Source organism: Centroberyx affinis, unplaced genomic scaffold (assembly GCF_046629955.1).
Source record: "Centroberyx affinis isolate AG114_WGS23_722 - 3 ecotype Tasmania unplaced genomic scaffold, CSIRO-AGI_Caff_v1 ptg000025l_1, whole genome shotgun sequence".
In the NCBI taxonomy this organism is placed as follows: domain Eukaryota; kingdom Metazoa; phylum Chordata; class Actinopteri; order Beryciformes; family Berycidae; genus Centroberyx; species Centroberyx affinis.
The window spans coordinates 19,675-43,173 of record NW_027278739.1 but is presented as its reverse complement, the minus strand read 5'-3'; the positions used below and the strand labels follow the sequence as shown (position 1 = coordinate 43,173).

Here is a 23,499-nt window from a genome sequence, read left to right as displayed (position 1 = left end):
TATCACTCCGTCCTAGTGCATGTTCATGTTTTCATGGTGCAAATGGGAACCACGATAACCAGGATCACAGTGCAGGTGGCGGCGGCGATCAGCGCGCCGATCTTACACACTTTTGCCCTGCGGAACTCCGCCTCTTTCCTCTTGAGCAGCGAATCGTAGCCCGGCGTGTAGATGTCCTCCATCCAGTACTCCAGGTTGTTGGGGTTTAGGGACTCCTGGGTCTGAGGGAACAAAGGGCGTCAAAGAGTTAAAGGAGGCGGAGTTTGAGGAGAAAAGATGCTCAGTTTATGCAAGATTGTATTTAGATGTGGGTGCTTTTCGAGTCTAGAGGAGACTATGTGAATACAGAATTTCTAATTATACGTTTCTTTTCAAACCTTACTTCTATATCAAAGGCTTCTCATCCGCATATAGTCAATTACTTGGGCTAAGCTATCCCATATCCAAGCCAATCAACCATTTTATTCTTTAGATGGAGAGTGGAGGAAAATGTCTTCGGAGCCCGGCTGTGATGAAAGCAGATACTGCAAGAGTCCATTGATAACCGCAAGAAACGGGCTCTGCAACGGCGAGATTGATTTTGTTTTCCTCATCTGCTCTCTAATGGCCTTGGTGAGTACAGTACGGGAGAGGCATTCTTCATAGATGGGATTCCAAGCAACAGCCTATTGATATTTTATCTGATTCTCACATTTCAAAGAGAGACTTTGAAATTGACAAAGACAGAAGGCGAGAGAGAGGGAGAGAGAGAGAGGGACGGACAAGAGAGAAGGACCAAAATAATCTGCTAAAGAGTATAAAGCAAGAATGAAACAGCTGGAAAGAAGTGTATTTTCCACTGCTCTGCAACACTGTGTTCCTTTTATTATAGCCTCCTTATTTCCATTCCTGCCATAATCTCGTTGGTGGCAGGTGAAATGGTGTAGTTTAGGGAGGATTAACGTCCTTAATTTGTCCACATTTGTATTCATTCCTTAAAGCTGCACTTGGCAATTTCACATGCTGACGGCCCCAAATGGCAGCGAGAGGTAACTGTTTGAATTTTGAGGACTTCAATACCCAGAAATCCTGTAATGTGACATCAGTAAACTGCACACAGCACGCTCATGTTTACCAACCTGGCCGGCGTGTGATGCTTCATACCAAATTATATCAAAGGGACTAGAGAGGAAAAGATCTAACATGGGTGAGTCCAGCTTTCTCTGGATGGATCCTTGCTTACTGTTGTTTAGGAGACAGTTTGGATTGGACCATACCTGACATTAGAATTTAATTTTGGCATATAGGGTGAATCTACAGGACGGGACGCTCTTCTCTGTTGCAGCCCTGCTTTGGTTTTAGGCTGATAAGGCAGCTGGATTTTTACATAAACATCTTGCCTAGTGCAGCTTTATTGTCCAGATTTGTCCAGATATGGTTGCTGGACCTATTTCTTCCAGGTATTTTCCACTGCTCTGTCCTTTGTGACACCCATTCATCACCCACACGATGTAGGCACAGTAGAAAGGCAAGCCGGGAGTTGGAAGGTTGCACCAGCACCATGTGCACCCTTCCTCTAGATGCTGAAATCCTTGCCTTTAGGCATGTGCACTGGGTTTGGGTTTGGGTTCGGAGCTTTATATTTAGCGAGGGTCAAGCGGTCCGATCTGTGCCCAGGGGCAGCAGCTAGCTAGAACATACCCTGTGTCCTGCAGGCCCACTGACCTACAGGGAAATCCACCCTGTAAAATAATTCACAGCTACTATTTCTACGCTCCCTGGAGGGACCAAGTTAAATTTGTCCAAGGTGAACAAACCTGGAAACCGGAGAATAACATCTGGAGACCAACCAAGCTGACCCATTGACAATAAACTGGAGACTGCTAACAGTTAGCTAACCCTAACCCAGGTTTTCCATTTAGATTAGATTGTCAACAAGTCTTGTTCATGAATGAAAGAAGAAAAGAAGAATTATCACCACAAATGTGTTCTCATGGCATAGAAAAATCCAAGTCCAGGCCCCCATGTAGGTTTGAACGTTAAAAGTCCTTGAACTGGAGGGGGCTAAGACATTAAAACACCTATGCGAATCGGCCCATGCCTTCATCTGGGTGTTGGGGAACACAGCCGTCCTGCCACAAGAACACATTGGTCATTCCTTCCTTTTTTATTTCCAGTACAATTCCTGGCCTCCAGGGTGTACCTGCAGGACTCCTAGTATCTTTTCTCTTTCCTCTTAAAGCGGCAATAGGTACGATTTTTACAGCCTCGTCGCACAAAATGACCATAATATATCTGCCAGGGGTTACTGTTATAGAACCAAAAGTCCTCACCCATTGGAATTTAAAGACTCTCCCAAGACTGTGGCCCAGACTTGTGTAGGAGGAGATCAGTTCTATCAGTGTTGATGCAATTCCCACTGGTTGCCGATAGAGGCCGATACAGGTCATAGATTACTTAACACATCTTAAAGAGTTGCTCATTTTGATGAACCAAGGATTAAGTGTTCGCGATATGTGAAACATTACACAGTTTGGAGCTTCAGGCTGGATTTGACCTCGAAAAAGTACCCAGCTGCCTGTCTCTCTGCTGGTTTCAGTTCCTCTTATCCCCGAAATGCTCCCAGAGATAAACAAGGACAGCGGGGGCAACAATCAATGACAGGCCGAGTGTAATCCCTGTCCATGTGAACGCTTGTTTCCCATGGAGTCCCCGGGAGAAGCGTGGGGGGGCAGTGCGACCGAGACTCGCACTGTATCATACAGTTTAGCGCTGCCTCTAGACACCGCTGTCTGTCTGAGAGCCTTATAGGCTGGAGGCCGGGAGACGAAACGGGGCTGTTTCATCGATCGAGCTGCTAAGAGAAGTGGGAATAAATGATAGGGTTTAATGGTGCCTTTGGGTCTGGAGAGAGAGAGAGAGAGAAAGACTGCGAGGGAGAGACAATGAAAGGCTCTTCAGTAAATATAGCAATGTAATTAGCACTTGTCGACTGTCAAGGCTACAAACTGCTAATGACTGAGGAGTAAAAGAATAAAGACTTTAGATGCATAAAAAGGGGAGGAATGCAAGGCTAGACTTTAAGGGTAAGAGAAAAGGGATTTTTTTTTTACTCCATTTACATAACACATTTTGAGTTATGTTAACAGTTAGACTGATACATTATGCTGCGTTCCATTCAAAGCTGGAAGTCAGAAATTCACAGTTGGAAGAGCATTTGGCAACATTAGCCAGCTAGTTAGCGCAGCATGTTGTAAGTGCAACATACATTTACATTTCAAATATGTTTAACTGTTTACCACACAGATAAGATGTGTTGATGGATTTAAGGTCACGAAATGCTGAAAATCGAATGATGAAGTGTATTTTGAGGATCATGAACATGTTAAAAGTAATGCTGGGTAGAGTTTACAGTGTATGCCGCCATGTTAACATGACGTCAGATATGAAGGAAGAGGTCAGACTAAACGCCCTCTAAAACAAACAATAGCTGAACAAGACTGCTATCCGCACTAAAAATACGGACTATGCAATCGCACGCCATTATATTCAATTTAATCATGGCTCTCCTGCTTCGCTTAAATTCTGGGGGATCGAAAAAACTACACCATCCCCTAGAGGTGGAGATATTATTAATACATTGCTGTGCAGAGAAGCTTTCTGGATCACTGAACTTAACACTGTTGAACCATCAGGACGTAACGAGGAGCTAAGTCTTGTTTTTTATAGCCCTAAGCCAAGCCCTACTTATTGATGTAGCCATACTGAGACAGGCTATATATGATAATTATTGATACAATACGATGCGTGGTTACAATTTATGGGTGGATGTAAGGTCAAGTATCTTTTTTATGTGTCCTGTTCTTTATTATTTATTAATCAAGAACCCTATTTATATACAGCCTACTGACCCCTCTTCACTTTTCCAGCTTTTGCTGTAGTAATTCTTTATGAGGAGAGTGTTGGTTTTGATATTCAATGGACTAAGATGCATCGTTTTGATGCAGTCTGTGGTTACTGTTGTGAATAGATATTTTCTTTTTTCATATTTACTTTCTCTTTTCTCTTTTTTAATATTGCATAAGAGAGAACTTTGTTTTCATGCAGCTTATTGTCCCCTCCCCTTTTTCTCCCTCTTCCAGCCTATGCTGTAGTAATTTCTGATGAGGGGAGTTTTGTTTAAGATATTTAATGGACATATATATATCGTTTCGATACAAGTTATTTATTATGGTTACTGATATCTTGATACAGCTTATCGGATGTGGTTACTGATGAAATATCATATTTATGTATCTATTTATGTATTTACTGCTCTTTTTTGTTGCATAGTTGGGAACCCTGCATGCAGCTTGTTGTCCCCTCCCCATTCTTCCAGCCTGTGCTGGATTAGTCCCTAATTAGGGGAGGTTATTTAAGAGAATACAAGCCTTTGTACTGTTTGACTCTGATGAAGACACACTTGGCGTCGAAACGTTAGTCCTGCAGTAAAGTTTGTTGCCTTTGGACCATATCTCTGAAGTCCCTCCTGACACAATGACATCCATCTCAGAAGACTTGGGGTTGAGAAATGAGTTTGAGTTTTCTATTTGGGATTTCAACTAGTTTAAATAAGTTTCAATACTACACTGGTTGTCAACCTAAATTGATTCTAATGGGACATTTTGATTAGATTCTAGCTATGCATGAATATTTATTATTATTAGTAGTACTATTATCACCCTCTCAGGAATGTTGGGGGAAACACTGAATCCTTGTCTTTTTGGGGATTTTTTTTTGCATTGAAAACGGTCAGATTTAAAGATTTTGAATATCAGCAAAAAATATCAGCGATCTGCTTTCAAAAATCCACATCAGTGAAATAATTTTCTCACTGTTTGTCGTTGATTTTGCACGCACACTGACTTATAGTTCCCTCTTCTATATTCCTCTCCCTTCTACCCTGATGAGGCAGTAATCCTGTGTCTTTGAAAGAAGCTCACAGCCAAGGTTAATGCTATCGCTCCCTTCTTGGAAAACTCTCCAAACTGATCATCAGAAAATTAGAAATCAATGATTTTGAAGGTCAGTTTTGGTTGCTGAGGAGTTGGACGTGTGTCTATCACTGGCTCAGCTCCAAGCTAATTGAATCACTGTGAATGTGTAAAGCAAGTGCACCTAGGTCGGTTTTGTCTGTTAAATGGACAGGTGGCATAATGGACTCAGTCTTGAACACCGTCAGATCTAAATTAACAGACTAGTTTTTCACTCTCACTCACTGTTGGCAGCAGTGATGCAGTGGTAAATAAAAAGGTAAACTATCACCTCCAGTGGCTGATAAACATCTATCAATATGAACAAAAAACAATTACATTTTCAGCTTTTGTTAATGCCTTTTTCCCTTAAAAAACCCTGTCCTCACATAATCAGTTTGATACTAGTGACTATGATGAACGACGAATTTACATCATGAATCAAGATTTGTGTCAGGCTGAAACAGTGGGTGAAGTGAGTTTAGATCGGTTTACCCTCCACTACATCCCTTGTTGCCAGTAGTATTGAAAAGCTCCATAATTTAAATGTTAAATATGTCGGTTTGATGCCTAATTAGACTCAATCCAATGTAATCAACACAGATGCTGCAGTCAATCAGAATCCAGGTTTCGCAGGAAGTCATTACACCGATGCACAACAAAGTCTTCGTTCCTCGTTATGACACACATAATTAGTCCCCTGAACGGAAAACCCACTGGCGCCTAATTGGGTCATTTATTGTGTGTGGTGTATCGCTTCTCTGTTTTGAACTTGGTGTTATTGTGGAGGAATATAGTTCAGCGATGACGCACAATGACTTCATAACTTCCCTGTTTGTGGTGCTATTTACAGCAGCGTGCAATTTCACTTTTTAGGTGACTGCCCTCCCTCCCTCCTTCTCCCCTCCTCCCCCCTTCACTCCCTCTGTCTCTCTGCTCTCTCTCACTGTTTCTCTCATTTCTCTGATCTTCAGATGGCTTCTCCTTTTTATGTATGTCCTGCTATGTAAAAGTGTGTGAGTGCACTTGCCATATGGCAGTCTTTTCATTAAAGGAAAAATCCCCCCTGGATCCTCTTTCACTGTTAGATCCCATCAATCTGTGATGCTCAGTCCGTTCCAGGAGTTATTTTGTGATGAAGTGATGTCATTTACCTTTCCCTCAACCTGCCCCCTACTTCTACTGAAGTTAGTGATATCCCACATTTCCCAGAATGCCTTTCAACAACCCCCAGAGAAGTGTTGTGAATTTGTTGCTTTCAATCAAATGTGGGCATATGGGCGTATGAATATCTTGAAAGTGTGATCATTCAGCTGTCGGTTATATGTTTCTGTAATCGTGGCCACGCCCCCCCTTACTCAAAACAACATGTCTTGTGGCTGCATTGCATTCTGGTCTATTGAAGCTACTGTCAGTGGAGAAATTGGCCTCTCTGCCTCTTCTATGATGGATTTCTCGCTGTATGGTTGCTGAGCGTCAGTGCAAAATGGTGATTCTGAGGGACTGACACCAAAACCTGTCATTTACCGTCATTTAAATCTCTTCATCGCATCATTTCCCTTTTAACTCGCACTCATATTTCCTAAAGAGACTTCCCACTCACGCATGTTCACATGAAGACAGAATTGGATGAGGATAGCCACTCACCAGAAAAGAAATCCGTCAGCGAGAGCACAGTTCCCTAAAAGCCCAGTCTGTAAGTAGATAAGTGACTGCTGTCTTGCTGCCACTGACTGAAGCCATAAAGATATTTGAAAAAAGGCAGTCAAGGGGTTGCTGTGACTCAATAGCATCCAGCACAGTCACCTAGAGCCAGAGGCATGTTAGAAAGAGGAATTGATCTGCGGCTCTCTCTGGTGACTCTCGGGCCCATGCGGTGGCCATCAATAATTTGACGCTCTGAATAGGTCAAGGCTTAACAGGGTCGCTTCACTCCCCCGGTTCCTGCAGCATCTTACGCAATCTACGCCACGCCAGAAACACACGCACACGCCGAGAAGCCATTTATCTACGATCAGACTTGTGAAAATCAATACTAAGGTGGGAAAGGCAGGTGAGGAGGGGGGTGGGGTGTATGTGTGTGTGTGTGTGTGTGTGGCGGGTCAGAAAACCCTCTGGATAAGAATATCACTAAATTATCTTGACAAGGAAGAGGACAATAGGAATGCACCAAAACAGACACAAGCAGGTAGTGTGTGTAATGCGTAAAAGTTAAGGGACAGCCAGTCCAGTACCTGCAGGTCCAGAGCTGTGAGCTGCTTGCCCTTCTCTCCTGAGTTGCGTTTATATTCCTCGATGGTCCAGGAGGGCTGGCTGCGCTTGGCGTCCGACAGGCCGGCGAGCCGCAGGTCGGTGTACAGGGGGCTGCCCTTCACGTGGGCCTTGACAGAGGGGGGGAAGGGGTGTGGCGAGAAAACCTGTTCGATCAGGTAGGAGTCCTTGGGCGGCTTGGGGGGGCGGTGGGCCTGGGGGAGCTCGTATTGACGCTCTCGCTCTGCCTGGAGACGGAGACAGGATTCCAAAGATTAGAGGACAGAAAGGAGAGAGAGAGAGTTCACACTAGTCCACTTGTTTCAAACTGCCAGCTCCTTTTTAGAGCTAATGGGGAGCGGCTGCTTTGGAAAAAGACACTGCACCTGGCTTCTCTTTAGGCCAAGAAAAGGTTCAACTTTTTAGAGGAGCACACATGATTTGGACGGACCAGTCACAACAAAGATGAGGCAAGTTACCTATCACAGTAAATCCACTGGTATCGGTTCATTTATAAATCCATCATTGGTAAAAATCCCACATACTCAACATCTCCACCAACAACTGTAATCTATGCTCCGGCAAACTCATAACTATGATCATCCCCAAAGTCTGCACCTCTTTGGCCGCCACTCATTTCAGTATGCTGCCTCTAGTTACTGGAACAGGTCACACCTTCATTCCACTGCCTTCCTTTAACAACTCATTAGAAGACATAGTTTCTGTTTACTGCACCTGCTTTTGAATTTTGCTTCTTCTGGCCCTGCTACTATAGATAGATTTCTGTTGTTGTATATTTTGTGTATATATTGTGATAATTTAAACTGACTGTGGTTATGTTTTTACTATTTGTATAGACTTGTATGCTGTTATTGCCTCTTGGCCAGGTCGTCATTGTAAATGAGAATTGGTTCTCAATTGACTTTGACCTGGTCAAAAAAAACAAAAAACAAAACGAAGGGGAGGCAGAGTTTGTTCTGTTGCCAACTTGGCAACTTTGTCTCTAGATTTGGTGACTTCTTAGACCCCTGGCAACATTATTTCTCAAAAGTAAATAGCAACAAATGTAGCTACTTTATTCAACCATTGGATCAGTGCTTCCCATTTTGATCAGCCACACTTTCTTTGGAGTAGAGTTGGCAACACTGGTTGGGAAAATGACAGTTTAGGGCAAAAACAACAACAACCACAATAAAAATTGAGAAATTACCAGTAATAAAGTTGATAGTAGTAAGTCAGGAATGGGCAGCCATGTGCCATAGAGAGCCAAGAGTCTGCAGGTTTTCATTCCAACCAGCAGCTGATTTCACTGATTGACACACCTTCAGCCAGAGAGGAGGAACTAACCAGTGAAATGAGCTGCTGTCGTGTTTGGCTGGAATGAAACCCTGCAGACTCTCGGCCCTCCACGGCACATGGCTGCCTGTCCCTGATCTAAGCGTTTGACAGTTGCACATCACTATTGCTGATAGTGGCAGCTGCTGCAGCTGCTCCTCATGGAAACCAAGTGCACGTCACTTTTCATTATCAGAACAAAATGTGGTTGAGGCAGCACTCTCCTACAAAAAAAAAAGCAGAAAAGTGTGAACACGGATCGGGACAGTAATAGTGTTCTGCCAAATGTGTTCTATTTGCAAATGTACACTCCAGGAAAAAACATGTTTTGACTCTGCACCTGAAAAGAGGATACGGTGGAGTATGAAGGAGCTAAATGACAATTCCATTTGATAGAGGTCTGAGTCCTACACTGCGCTATTGCTTTTATAATGCTATTTGCCATGATTATAAAGGTTTAAATGCGAAAGGCCCTAAAACATCCTCACAATCCTCCTGCCTATATAACAGGTAATCTGTAAGACAAGGAGCACAAAATCTATTACAGAGCAAAGGATTTGTTTTTAATATCATCTGGCCTGCTGATACCGACCCTCAGGGAGAGGAGGTAAAATGCTACTGTGCAATTTTCTGAGACAAATGGATCCAATCTGTGCTCTAAACCTGGGCTGCTGTGATGAGCGTATGAAGTATGCAACGACATATACAGTAACTGGATAAGCCTTCCTAACTCAACCAATCCAATTTGTCGTCGTTTGTAAAAAGTTTCCATTATAATTATTCCATTACACCCAGCATGAACCCTCACATAAGAGTGTAGTGCAAAGACAGGCCCATCACAATCCAATATACTACGATCAAGGACGCTGCTTATTAAAAACAGATCTTCCTAGCAGCTTTAATTCATTCCCAGAGACCAATTTTTTTTTGTCATAACACATTCCTTCTCATGAATTATCCCTCCCTAAACCATTCCTCAGCACAGCGTATTGATTGCATTGATCCCATAGCACTTATAAGGAGCTGCTATCAATGTCAACCGCAATGAGTAGCGGCCATCTCCAGGGTCAGGCAAGGTGACGTGAATCTATCGCTGGCTATGTCTAATTACCTGTGTGTGTGTGTGTGTGTGTGTGTGTGTGTGTGTGTGTGTGCTGATCAGGAAAAGCAAAGAGGCTTTCAAGTGATGATCAGCATTCAGTGTTAATTGGATGGCTATGCATATGAGGCTTTGGGGAGATTATATTGTGGTAGCCTGGCATAGAAGAACATATCTAGATTCATGAGCAGTCATCGCTGTCGCTTGCACCTTCCCTCCATGCAAATCAGCCTCGGCTCCTGATCAGCCATTCTGTTGTTGAGTCAAGCTTAGCTGTCCGTGTTGTTGGCAACGATCGGGGATGGATTCACAATCAATTTGTTCGATAAAAAGAAAAGAAACGCAAAGAGGAACTGTTATTCAAGCTGTGAACAGGCATCGTTGGTCTGGCTTTGAGCTCAGAGGTGTCTAAGGGTTTTTTCACACCTTGTTGTTTTTAGAGCAGTTTTTTCAAATCCTGGAGTGGTTTCCCCTTCTGTTTTGGCAAATGAGAACACAGCGATTACACTTGAGTTGGGACCAAACCGATCACACCTTGCTGAGAGGGAGATTTCTTGGTATGTTTCCAAACCCAACCTGGAGTTTCGTTTGGAGCAAGAACTAAGTGGGAAACCACTCCAGGGATTGGACTGCTCTAAACAAACTAGGTGTGAAAATACCTTAAAGGTGTTTTTTTCTAAGTTTGTGCCAACCATCGAGGTTGCCCCTCTCCTTTCCATTCTTCCTGCTGGTGTCTGCACACAGTCAGCATAGTTAAAGATATCAGGGTTTGTTTTCCTCCCTTCAGAAAAAGCCATTTTGCTGCCATTTATTCTTGTACAGTCTGAAAACCAACTTCCACAGAGAGAGATAATCCATCACAGTAAATATGAAGCCTCCTTGGTTTTGTCAGTTTCTGTTTTGTTATTTTTTCATTGTGCTGAGTGTTTTAATATCTATGTGCGTCACATTATGCTCCGTTTCCTGTCAATCACCTAACACCCACAGATATGGAAGTCTCCTCCAGGAAATAATCCCTCAAAAACATGTCGCCTCACAAACGTTATTGTCACATCCATGTCTCCTTATTTAGGACGTCTTTGTTAGCAGGGACAGCAGCTCATTTCAAGCTAGGATTGACACCGCGAAGTTGTTAAAAAAACAAATTACCTACGGCATGCATTGCAAAACAAATGCCGTAAACTAGACATAGACAGAAGTAAATGCTCTACAACTCTAAATGACACCAGCAGTGTCTTTAAGACACAGATTTAAGAAGGATGTTTTCACACCTAGGTGGTTTACAGCAGTTATTTCAAATCCTGGAGTGGTTTCTCTCTTAGTTTGGATTGTTTGGCCATATGAGAGCACAGCAATTGTACTCCGGTTCGGACCAAACCAATCAGACTGAGACCTTGTTGAGACGGAGGCTTCTTGGTATGTTTCCAAACCGACCCTGGAGCTTCGTTAAGAGAATGCGATCCAACAAGATCCCACCCAATTCCTGGGAGCGCTGTGCATTATGGGTTAAACACACAAGTCCAGTCCTCTCCTGCACCAAGTTTCTGACCAGTGAAGGAAATGACTGCTCTTTTGTGGCTTTTGTTGATAAATTATGGTTTGCATGAAATTTTGCTGCATTGAACAAAACCTAACTAATGCGTGAATTCAACAAAACAAAAACCCCGGATTCAGACCAAAGCAAACAGGCCATACTGTAGGTTTAAAAAACACCGTAAATAGCGCGCTCATCTTGCCGATACAGCTGGTGGGATTGTGCGTTGGCAGAGGACGCCGCTGTGGCAGCTGAGTCCCAACCATCTTTATCCAGGAAGGTTTCTATTTTCACCATCTTCTCCTTCTCCCACCCCGATGAGGGTCGAGAGAGGAGGCTGAAAAGGTGTGAGCGACGCCGCGAAAAAACAACATGAATGTCATTAGCTAGCCCCGACGAGGCAACAACGCCATCATAGTAAAAACCCATTGACTTGCTTTGCCACAAGATGGAGGTGCGATATGACAGGTTCCCTGTTGCCTTCACACTTCTCTCACTGAGTTGTGGAGGAAAGCTTGGCTTCTGTTTGACTGACAGTCCAGACACATAAGAAGAATTGGAGGAGGCAGAAGAGGGGAGAGGGAGGGAGGGGGGGGGAGTGGAAACAGAAATTAAAAAAAGAAGGGAGGTGAAGTTCTGGAAATAGCGTGCAGAGGGAGGAGGGCAGGAGTAGGATCCAGCTGATAGGAGACAATCATCTTCCATGCATTTTTTACATTTTTTAGGCATTTAGCTGGCACTCTTATTGTGTCTTACCACATACTATATTCATTTTTTACATTTTTGACTCATACATTTTCATATTATATCCTATCTTAGCCAGAGCGACTTACAATGACAGAGCAGGTAGGGGGTTTGGTGTCTTGCTGAAGGACGCTTCAACATGACAGTTGCTTGGCTTGATCCTGTGACCTTTCCTCCATGGGATGGTCACATGGTCTAACCACATGGTCACATGGTCTAACCACATGGCCACCCTGCTGCCACGAGTCAGTGCTTAGCAACTTTGTAAATATCGCCTGTTCAAAAATGATTGTTTTTGATTGCCTTTCTTTAGCTCTCGAATGGGATCACAAAGCAACACTGTTAACCTCCATGTGCACCTCCAGTGATGATGGTTCATATACTTTACAAAGCAATCACTACTATCCCTGTATATACATAAACAGAATATTTTTGAATATTACCATAGAACCTGAAGACCCTGAAGATCACAATATGAAGTTAACATAGACAACTGTACATCATACACAGATTACCCAAGTATCCTGAATACTAATGGAGTATTGCTGTGTAGGTAAACACGCTCAGTGGCTTTGTTTACATGCACACTAATATTCCCTTAAAATCTACTCAACTTTTCCATTCATGATCTGGTGCATGGAAACACTGTATCGCATTTACAGAAAATGAGAAACCTGGATAAGGTACCTGGGTTATTCACAATGAAACTGAATTGTGTCTTTACATCATGGCACACAAGTAGAAATTATGATAATTGGTGGGTGCATGAATACTGGGATATTGGAGAGTGATTAAAGGTGCATGCAAAAAGCTTATCCTGAATAAGAGCCAGTATCCGGAATAGTGCGCGCATGCAAAGGTAGCCACTGGCTTCAGTTGTGCACCAGGCTGTCTGAGCTTCAAAGACCACTGATCTGCAAAGCTGACCTTCACTGGCTCTGCATTATGTCATTAAACTGGAAACCCTATCTGTACACATGGGTGCCACAGCACTGCAGCCACATGTAATATTAAAAGTTACCACCATGCTCCAAGTGTTTGTGTTGAATAATGCCCATGGTTTCAAAGCATCTAAATGAAAAAGATTGAAATTAAATTCCAACCACAGGAGTATATTTTGTAGTCTAACATATAGGCAAAGGCTATGGCTCTGTGTACAGGCATTGTAGCTACAGTGGAAAGGGGAAACAGAAAAATAGGGACATAGAGATAGAACAAGAGTCTGGCTGCCCTCCATCTTGGCAACACTCCAACAGTGGGTGAGGAGAGTAAGGAGAGTAAAAGAGAGAAGAGCTGAGAGTGTCGAGAACCACACAGACAGACAGAGATGGAGGAATCCTACTGCATAAGTGTGAGGGTAAGTAATAATGGCTGTGATTGAAGTTGAGGACATAATGATATTTTAAACTCCTTTACTGTCTGAGGGGTTTTACTCATCTTGGCACTGGGAAATAATAGCTGTGATTGAAGCTGATGACATAATGAGGAGAGAAATAAGGTCCCGCATACTCTCTTCCTGGATGCCGTCCAATGAAGAAAATGGGCTGATAGCTAGTTATTTGCTGAGTTTGCATGAAGTACTGTGGGGTATGGCCGGGGCACTGTTAAAAAGGATGCCATCCTCATCCCTGGTCGCTCAGTAGCCACTTACCATACGTGACTTGACTGATACTAAGGAGCACTATCCAGCACTTGCCTTATGGCTGTGAATAAAGCTGCTCTAGGCAACTTCACACTTTGCTGGCCCCAAGTGGCACATAACATGTTTGAAGGACGTCATTCCCCAGAAATCCTGTAATCAGTATTCAGTAAACAAAATGTTTACTGACCTCAACAGCCAATCAGATCTCAATGCTTTCTTGTTTCCCTACTGATGTGTTTCATGAACAATATACCTGGCATGTGCAAAATGCTTCCCAGTTCTCTGCAACTTCTATTTGAAAGACTACAGGAATAAACGTCTCAAAAACGATGCTTGGAGAACGGTTGCATCCATCGTTGGGGTCGATGGTAAGCTCTGAAGTCATTTTTCGCAACAATAAATTTGATAAATACTACCTAATTACCTCCACCAAGGAGGTTATGTTTTCGGTGCTGTTTGTTTGTTTGTCTGTTAGCAGGATTACGGAAAAACTACTGGCCCGATTTTCATGAAACTTTGGGGAAAGGTGTAGCATGGGCCAAGGAAGAACCCATTAAATTTTGGAGTGGATCCGGATCCGACTCACGAACAAGCAATAATAGCACGGACCTTGGCGGAGGTCTGTGCTCTCCGAGTGCCCTTCTAGTTACCACTATGGGAACTCATCAAAATGATGTAATGTTATGAAAGGCAATACCCAAGCAGCGAAAAAAACATGATTTGCCTTTTCAGAACTTTGTAGCGGCATGAGAGCACTACATAGATGCAATCTGGTGGGGTGGAGCTTCAGCCATCATTGGTGAGTCCAGGGCTGCGGTCGAATAGTCAAAAAAATACGTCCTAACTCCTATTCCTAACCACTTTTCCTTGACCTCGATGGAAAACATCACGAGGTCAAGGAAAGATGTGAGGGAGAATTCATAAGGACTTAGGAAAAGACAACCGCGGTGCTAAGAGAATCCGACTGCACTTACACTAGGCTACGTAATTATGCGACGGCGGATGTTAATGACGTGGGTCTGCTGTGTGAAACTACAATGCTCCAAAGATGGACTACTAAAAGCGCATCTTAGATACTTGGCCCTGTGCGTTCTTACCGTGTTGTTCCATGCAGGCTATATAAACGTGGACAACCCGGTGAAAAATATTGCTTCATCACCAAGGTTGGAATTGAAATAAAAAAGGAATATAGGCTACCAATCACAAAAGTGAAACAAAATGGTTGTCACATTGAGAATGGTTGCTCACGCTCACCCTCCTGTCCACTCATATTTATCGACATGAATCCCAATTGGTTTGATTGTATGGAAATAATTGTTAAATTCATGCAAGAAAGGCATAACATGTTAGGCCTACAAATCTACTACTGTACATATCATCATTCTTAAGTTTCAAACATGTTGAATTAAAAACATCATCTGGCTAAAAACGTCTCATATCCCTTTTTCTTGAAAGACAGACTTCTGTGTTATGGTTAATATGCTGATTATGATCTGATTATAAGACTATGCATATAATAGCTTAAGAACCACCACACAACTCAGTAAACACCTTGAAATGTTGACTTGATTGTGCTTTGAAGTTGTTATGGCTGATACAGGCCTTTATTAAGGCAAGGGTTTCAGCATCTGTGACTGAAGTAAAATTAATGAATGATATTCCTAAAGGCTGCAATACAACAACGCTCAGAACTACACACACTAACTAATGCAAACTGAGCATAGGTTACGCTACAACGTTAACTTCACTGTGATCATTTTACAACAGCAGCATATAACGTTCATAGTTCGCCTATGGGTTTAACATATTGTTCAAAACATATAAGCATATTAGCAAGTTCTGGCATCAGATGGAAAATGCTTAATAAGCAACGGTAACTTGCATGACGATCTGCGTCCCATGATCGCTTGTTTTCATGAACGGCCGAATGGTGCATCGCATGGAATTGTGGGACGGCATTATCTCCCTTTCCTTTCGTAAAGGATGGTCCAGATGCTTTTATCCAAAGCGACTTACACATGAGATTTTCATACAACACAAGCAAGGTTCTAGTTAGGAGAGAGCAACAAGAGTAAGTGCTATAAAGCTAAGTTCTGGTCCAACAGGACATAGGTGCTACGAGGCAGTGCTACAAGGCAGTGCTATGAGGCAATGCATAGAAGCAAATTTTTTTATTATTTTTTTTTTGGTTTGGTTACCCGGGCCATTAGGTGAGAAGGTATTCGCTAAAGAGCTGGGTCTTTAGCCTTTTCTTAAGGATTGAGAGGGACTCTGCGGATCGAATGGAGTTTGGTAACTCGTTCCACCACCGGGGAACCACAGAAGAGAAGAGTCTGCTAAAGGAGCTAAGTAAGGAAGCATTGAAGCACCTTTCCTTAGCGTTTAGAGAATTCCAACAGTTCTTATCATGGCTGCCACTTAGATACTTCCGGGTCATTTCACTCAGTTAGGAACCTTCCTAAGTAAAAAAGACAATTCGACCGCAGCCCAGCTTTCTCTGGAAGAGCGCTCACTCTCTGCTGTTTAGGAGACAGTGTTGTATTTTGCTCTTAAGCTTTGATATGTCACTTCATGTGGGTGGAGAAGATGTCCCGTCCCGCCAGTGACCAGACCTGACACCAGCATCTAATGTGGGCAAATAGGAGTCTATGGCGTCTCCATTAGGAGGGATGGGACACTCTTTTGTTGCCCTGTTGCAGCTCCACTTTGTGATGTAGATGAATGTACTTTTACATCAAAATCTTGCCTTGTGCTGCTTTAAATCTGGACTGAAAGGAATTTGAAAGGAAGCAAGTGCACAGCTATACTGGTGAGACTGTTCAAAGTTAGGCACGTGCAGAGAGGACAGGTTAAGCGATACAGAGGCAGCGATGTAGAAGGAGATAGACGATCACACATAGGTCATTTTTTTTTTCATGGAATTGACATGTTAGGCGGTTGCTCGCGCCGAGAGATGTGCTTACACAGCAAAGGGCTGCAGAAAGACAGCTCAGGGTCAAGACCCATTTCAATTAACATCCGCTCCATTTGGCTTCCCAGAGAAAGGTCACTGGGAATGACTAGTCTGTTGAACACCTGCTGAGGCAGACTGACATTTCAGTACGCTGTTTTAAAAGCCTCTCAAACCCAGTGAGGGGATGTTTGTGGGGGGAGGCAATACAATGTAGACCGGAGAATGCCTGCCACTCATAGACCTGAAAATAGGAATGTGGAGTCACAGAGGGTCTCTCTGGAGTGAGATTGTTTTCTCATGAGACGGTTTTCCTCACCATAAGTACTTGGATTGCAGGTTTCCAGGTGGCACTGTCATTTTTTTGAACCATGTGACCCAAACAGGCATTCACAAAACATCTGCCTTGCTGCTTTCTTGGTATTACTAGACAAAGACTTCTTCTTCTCAGTAAATCCTACCAAATCATTCACAATTCCCTGAGATATATTTGGATGGAAGATGTTTTCCCGTCTCGCTGAAACAGCTCTAGGTTTTACCTCTTGACAGGTTCCAAATATTACTGCATCCTAACCTCGAGAGTGCCTAAACACCCGGAGGCATCCTGTCCATCGGCTCTGAGAGCTGAAGTGTGGGACAAAGCTCTATTAATTTAGCTCCTTCGACATCTGTGGCCCGGCTATAACATGAGAATCTGCTGTTGAGGCAAGTCTTTCAACAAGGCCGCCGTGCTATTTGAGGATGGAAGCAGTATAGCATAGTTACAAAGAGCCTGTTTAATCCCCCCATGTTCTATCTCTAGAGGATCCTTCAATGACAGTTGATACTGTATATGACAGTCTGCATGGAAACAGGACAAAATGACTTCTATATATACACTGTAGATATAGAGGTGCCATATTCACAGTCAGTTTCTTTTCTTCAGCTGTATCAGTAATCCAATGTGAGACAAAGGTAAAAGTGATTGGAGAAATAGTGGAAGCTTTCATTGCTGATTAATGTATGCAAACTATGAAATGCAATAGCAACAATCCCAACAAAAAAGACAAGAAACAAAACAAACCGAGTACTATCCAAACACGTCAGCTTTCTCTGAATAAAACCTGGTGTCCTTACCTCTTTGGCTTTCCGGTGTCTGTCCTTGCTGTCTCTGTCTCTGTCCTTGTCTTTGCCCTCATCTCCAGGATGGGAGGAGTAGGACACCGTCCTCCAGTCCCGAGGGGAGTTGGTGATGCTGGCGACCTTTGACTCGGTGGCGCTGCTCTCCTCGTTGAGTGACCGGGACGACCTCCGGGTGAACATGCTCTTCTTCAACGCCTTCACCCGGAGGCTCTCGCTGTTACTCCCGTCCGAGCAGCACCACTCCCCCGAGGCGCCGTTGTCCACTTTGACATTGTGGCCAGTAGTGTGGCACTGGAAGACGTGGGGTGACAGGCTGGGGTCGGGGTGCGGGTGTGGGTGTGGGTGTGGGTGGGGGTGGGGGTGGATGGGCGTGGCGTTGGACCCCGAGGCTGACGCCGTCTCCCCGTGTCTCCCGTTGGGCTCCGGTTCCTGGATCTTCTCGTCCAGCTTGTTGAGTTTGGAGAGCACCTGGGAGATCTCGCCTCGGACCCCCGACAGAGACTCCAGCTTCTTCTCGATCTCGCCGATCCTCATCACCAGCTTGCAGACGCTGGATTTCAGCTCGTCGTCGGTGCTTTCGAGCGACTGGAAGAGGCGGTCCAGCTTGGACTTGGCTAGTTTGACCGTGTTGCGTTCAGGGGAGCTGTCGCCTTCCGACTTCAACGTTACCTGAGAGAGGGACCCGTTGCTGTTGTAGCACGATGACTGGATGACACCCAGAGAGTCGCAAACACTCATGTCATCAAGAAAACGAAATATGTCACTTATGTCGTCGCTGACGATCTCAGAGTCCTCGTCAGAGTGTTTGAAGGCGTGTCTTTCTCTTTCAATGTACTTAGCAGCGTATTCCTTCGCTTTCTTCTGTTCCCCCTGCTCTGTTTGAGTCCCAACACTAGAGGAGCTGTCCCCTCCCTGAAAAGATGAACTGTGCATATTTTTGTCCCGAAACCTTTTCGCTGCCTCTCTCTTGTCCATACCCCCAGGACCGCACGCCATCAATGCTACATCCTTGTTTTTTAATCCATTTGTTTTCTTCGCAAACCCTGAGGGAGAGGCCATCGCTTTTTCCTTAGGGCTCTGAAAATGCTGCTCGTTGGTGTTGCTGATGATGCTGATATTATGACGGTGGTTTTCTTTGAGCGGCTTGCTGTTCAGAAATGACCTCTCAAAATCCGGAGGCCCCTCCTCTGCATTGAGACTGAGGCTCTTCACTGGCCAAGGCGGCTGCTTCCCTGGTTTATTACTATGCTTCCGACTGCTGACGCACTCAGAGACCGTGGTTGGACCAAAGTATGTGGACGCTTGCAGGTCATCCAGGCTCTCGTGCTTCGCCCGCCGTCTCTCCTGAATAGGGGAGTTCAGAGCTGGTTCAAAGTACGGGTTGTTGTAGGGCAGTTCGAAGCTGTGGTTGAAGAAGGTGGCGGGCTTGTGGAGCTCCCTCCTGTGGTGGTAGCCTTCGCTGGCCTTGCTGCCTTGCTTGCCCTCAGTGGTGACGACCTAGAACAGTAACCCAGACACAAGACTGAGTCGGTCTTACACTAACACAGCAATTACACCCGTGACAATTTATTTATTAAAACTACAGTATCACAAAAACTTGACTGGAAGCAATTTGCTCCATATAAATTATATATCATGGTGTACATCAATTACCAGGAAGTAATTAATCAACTGAGAGTGTTTATTCTTTTGCTACAGTTAAAATTATACTGTTAATTTTTTCTGTTACTTTTTTAATTAAAGCTGGGGTTCCTTAAAGACTATTATCAATCATTTTGTTAAAGAAAAAGTCACTTGTTTACATTTTTCCCCATCTGTATTTGCTGCTTAAATAAATATGTTTTCATGAGCTTATGTTATGACACACAAAATGAAGACGTGCAACACCAATTTATTTCACTATGTACTGAATAGCGTGACAGCAGAAATGGATATTTACACTGCACAGATCCCTGTCAACTCTGATAAACTGGTAAAATTAATCAAATTGTATTGACTGGGAACTGGGATTGGTTCTCCCTACCCAACCCTGACAACAGCAATGCTACATTAACAATCAGCGAAATGAATCCTCACCACCACTAAGTGAAATGCGTAGGCATCCTATTTATCTTTGGATCTATATTTGTCACAGCTAATTACTTCAAATGAACAGAAACAGAGAGATCCCCATCCTACAAAGACAGACCTGTGGTGAGAAGGCCAGCAGATTGTGGAAGTCCTCCTTAAAGATGTTCCTCTTCTGGACGCAGGAATGAACGGAGAAGGGCTCCGGGTGGCTGATGTGCTGCAGGGAGTCCTGGTCGGTGTTGGACTCGCTGTCGATGTCCATGGGAAAGTAGGTGCTCTGCATCTCGCAGGGTGGAGAGGGTGGACTGCCACTGGAGTACTGGGGCAGATGCTGCAGCTTATCCAGAGACGCTGCTCTACATTTTAGGTCCTTGCTGATGCCAAGAAGAAAGTTAGGGTCCGACGTGGGAATAAACTGCTGGCAGTTGTTGCACTCCGATTTAGGACAGGGAGGGGTGTTCTGGGTCATGGGGTGCTGGTGGGGGCGGTGGTGATGATGGTGGTGGTGGTGTCCCTCCCTGGGGTGATCCATGTGCTCATAACTCACCCCCCTCTCGCAGTCCTGAAACTTATAGGCGTCGTTTTCGGACCTGCACGACTCCACCGACAGGTTCTTATGGAACTTGGCTCTGTGCACCACGGGGAGCTTGTCTTTGGCTATGCCTCCGTTCATCTGGATCAAGTTGAACATGGTGACGATGTCCGCCGCCACCATCAGCTTCTTGGACTGCTGGTCCTCCACGGAGCAGCGCATCTTGTCCTTGAAGAGGGTGGCTGGGAAGGCGGGGTCCAGGCAGGCCGTGTAGAAGAGCAGGCTGCGGAGCTTGGCGAGGTGGACCAGGTCGAAGCGAGCGCACAGAGACTTGCAGAGGTCCTGGTAGGACATGGTGCTGTGCTTGGTGTCCAGCTCCTCCAGGATGCGCACCAGGAACAGAGAGTACTCTGGGAGGGGGTCCATGGCTGCTGGGAGGCTGGATCAAGCCTAGAGAGATGGTCCTGTCTTAGAAGAAGCTTTGCAGCTGGAAGCAAGACATGTGAATGTTAATACACAATGCTTCTCTGCAGTCATTTGCTGTGACAGTGTAATAGATCACATCATCAGACATTCACTCATACAAACCATGCAGGTTAGACTGTGTATAAAGACAAATTACAAAATATAATATACTTTGCTGGGTTTATGTAACAAACAATCAAAGACAAAAAACAGGACTCCTATTAACAACTGAGATTATACCTTTCTATAGGAAATTCATTCTCCTCCTCATAGCCTTATCACAGTTTACACTATGCACACATTCCGACCGTAAAACCGGCTGTAGATCCTGCCGACAGTGAAGGATGCGCGCACAGTCATATTTCAGTCTTATGTCAGCTGTATTTGCATACCATCACTCACCCCTGAGTTGTTGGGAAAAGAGAGGAAAATCATCTGATCAGCTCAGTGCAGCACAGCATGTCTCTCATTAGAGATCCAACAAAAGGGAAAATAAACTCGGAGTAATTCAGCATCATCTGGGAAAGGCTCCAGAGAAGTCGCCCCTCCATCAAAACCAGCGAAAATAAGATTAGCAGAGGCAAAGTTTACCCCATCCATTCATCCGTCAATTTACTAAAAGAAACCAAAGGCAAAATGCATTACCATGAAGGCGCGCAGGTGCTGAAAAAAACAAAAAACATGTTTTTGTCCCAGTTGCTTTTGCTTGGAAATACCGATCCACCTTCCCAGTACATTCCTTTATATTTCATTCCATTGTCCGAGGTTTTCTCTCTCTGCTGGAGTCCTGTGATGCTGTTGTGAAGCAGCTGTCCGGGAATTGAAGCAGCATGTGGTGCTGTAAACCGACCACTGTCAAGTTAGACAGAATAAACATTACCACTTCCGGTTCTTACTTTCAAAATAATAGCCCTACCGATGAGTGTGCGTTGCAATGTTCTTTTTTTTGGACAAATAAAGGTAGGACTACAGAGGTGAAAATAAATCTGTATTAAATGAAAATACAATTAAGATAATAAATAAAATACTGTACCATACCGTATTGTAACATAACATAACATAACATAACATAACATAATGCAACATAATATAACATAACATAACATAAGATAACACTTTAATAATCCCATCACAGTCAGGAAATTGGGTTGCTGAAGCTGTAAAAAAATATTATTATAGCAAATATAACTCAACCGACAATTCCAACATTTCAAAACATTAAGTAGAAATGCATAAATGACAGGTATGAAAAAGTTTACAGCATGATGAGAGTGTGCTGAGTGAAAATGTAGAAGAATGAGTTAAAATATGTCTGAATAAATGGTTATGCAGTATGAGATTGAGACATAAAATCATGAAATACATATAGAGAATATGATAATATGAAGAAAACAAATGCGAATTTACAGCTTGTATGTGCAAAACGTGCATCATATTCACATTGACAGATTATCTATATAATTGTTTGCTCTTTAAAAAAAAAAAAAAAACCTTTTCAGAGCATATATTCATAGCTGTTTGGGTCTATGCTAGATGCCACATACTGTAAATAGTTTTTCCCTCCATAGCTTATTTAATGTAAAGATTCCACTTGCCATTTTTTGATCTCAACTTTGGTTGTTTTGTACATCCCAACACCTGATTATTCCTTTTCAATGACAGATTTGTGCTTTTATTGTGAAGGAAAAATGTATAGTTTCCGGTAAATGCCTGGTTAAATTGTGTAATCGACGCAGGTCTTTGTTTCCACTTCGAATGACGTAACTACACCTACTGCTGGACACTGTGCAAATATGAATTATCTTATTCTGTCCTATGCCATATATGCAATATATGGAATATATTATTTAGCATTTTGAGGTTTTGCATGATACTGACACAGATGGCATTCACACTTTACCTATGGATGAGGCAACATGCTGCAAAAGCTTTTCCAATAAGCTGACTTCAGTTAGACTAACACTCTAATGCAGTGGTTCTCAAAGTGGGGTTCAGGGACCTCCAGGGGTCCTTGAAGGGGTTCCAGGAGGTCCCCAGCAAAATGAGGAATACTCGAATTTCACTGTAACTGAAATCACTAGAAAACATTCCAATTTGACAATATATAAGAATGATTATTCTAATTATAGGTTTCACTCTCACCACTAATATTTGTAAAATGTGTATAATTTTGGCATGTATAGCACACATACTGTAGCTATGGAAAAGAAAAAGTCCTGGAAAGGCTATTCCAGTAAGCTCTCATTATGGTGACTAACCCTTATGAAAAACAACTATGGTAATTACATAATACATAGAAGGATACTATAAAACTTTAAACTATGCGTCTTCTAAGCAATATTATGGTAATATTATAGTGATACCATAGGAGAACTACCATGAAGTACAATAAAGTCACAAAAAAGTCACTATTGAATACTACAGTCCCTATAGGAATATTATAGTGTTTCTTTGTTAAGACAATCTCCAATGCACATTAAGACTGAGAAGTGAATGAATGATGTGAATGAAATTTAATTTCCTGTGAGATATGTGATTGATGGATCCTATTTGCACCCCTTTCCTCAGGTGATGATCACACCAAGAAAAGGCTAAGGACTGCTGCAGCCTAATGAATTCGTCACCGGCAAAGTTGCCGTGCAGCAGAGGGAATTCTCCATACAGTTCCGACATACATAACAAGTCCATACATGGCATTTCCCCCGATTCCCAAACAGTTTGACGTTTGACTTTCCCCCGACTGAAAAAGAATAAAGGAAGCTAGT

At 43.4% G+C, this 23,499-nt stretch overlaps 1 protein-coding gene across 1 annotated transcript; it reads right to left on the bottom strand.

The window, feature by feature from the left end:
* Positions 1 to 23: 23 nt before the first annotated feature.
* minar1 (membrane integral NOTCH2 associated receptor 1) lies at positions 24 to 20,695 on the bottom strand. The gene is made up of 4 exons (XM_071515147.1): positions 19,856 to 20,695; positions 17,662 to 19,164; positions 7,226 to 7,489; positions 24 to 221 (listed from the first exon to the last, which is right to left on the bottom strand). The coding sequence occupies exons 1-4, from the start codon at positions 20,693 to 20,695 to the stop codon at positions 24 to 26; spliced, it is 2,805 nt and encodes a 934-aa protein (XP_071371248.1).
* Between the last annotated feature and the right edge of the window lie 2,804 nt (positions 20,696 to 23,499).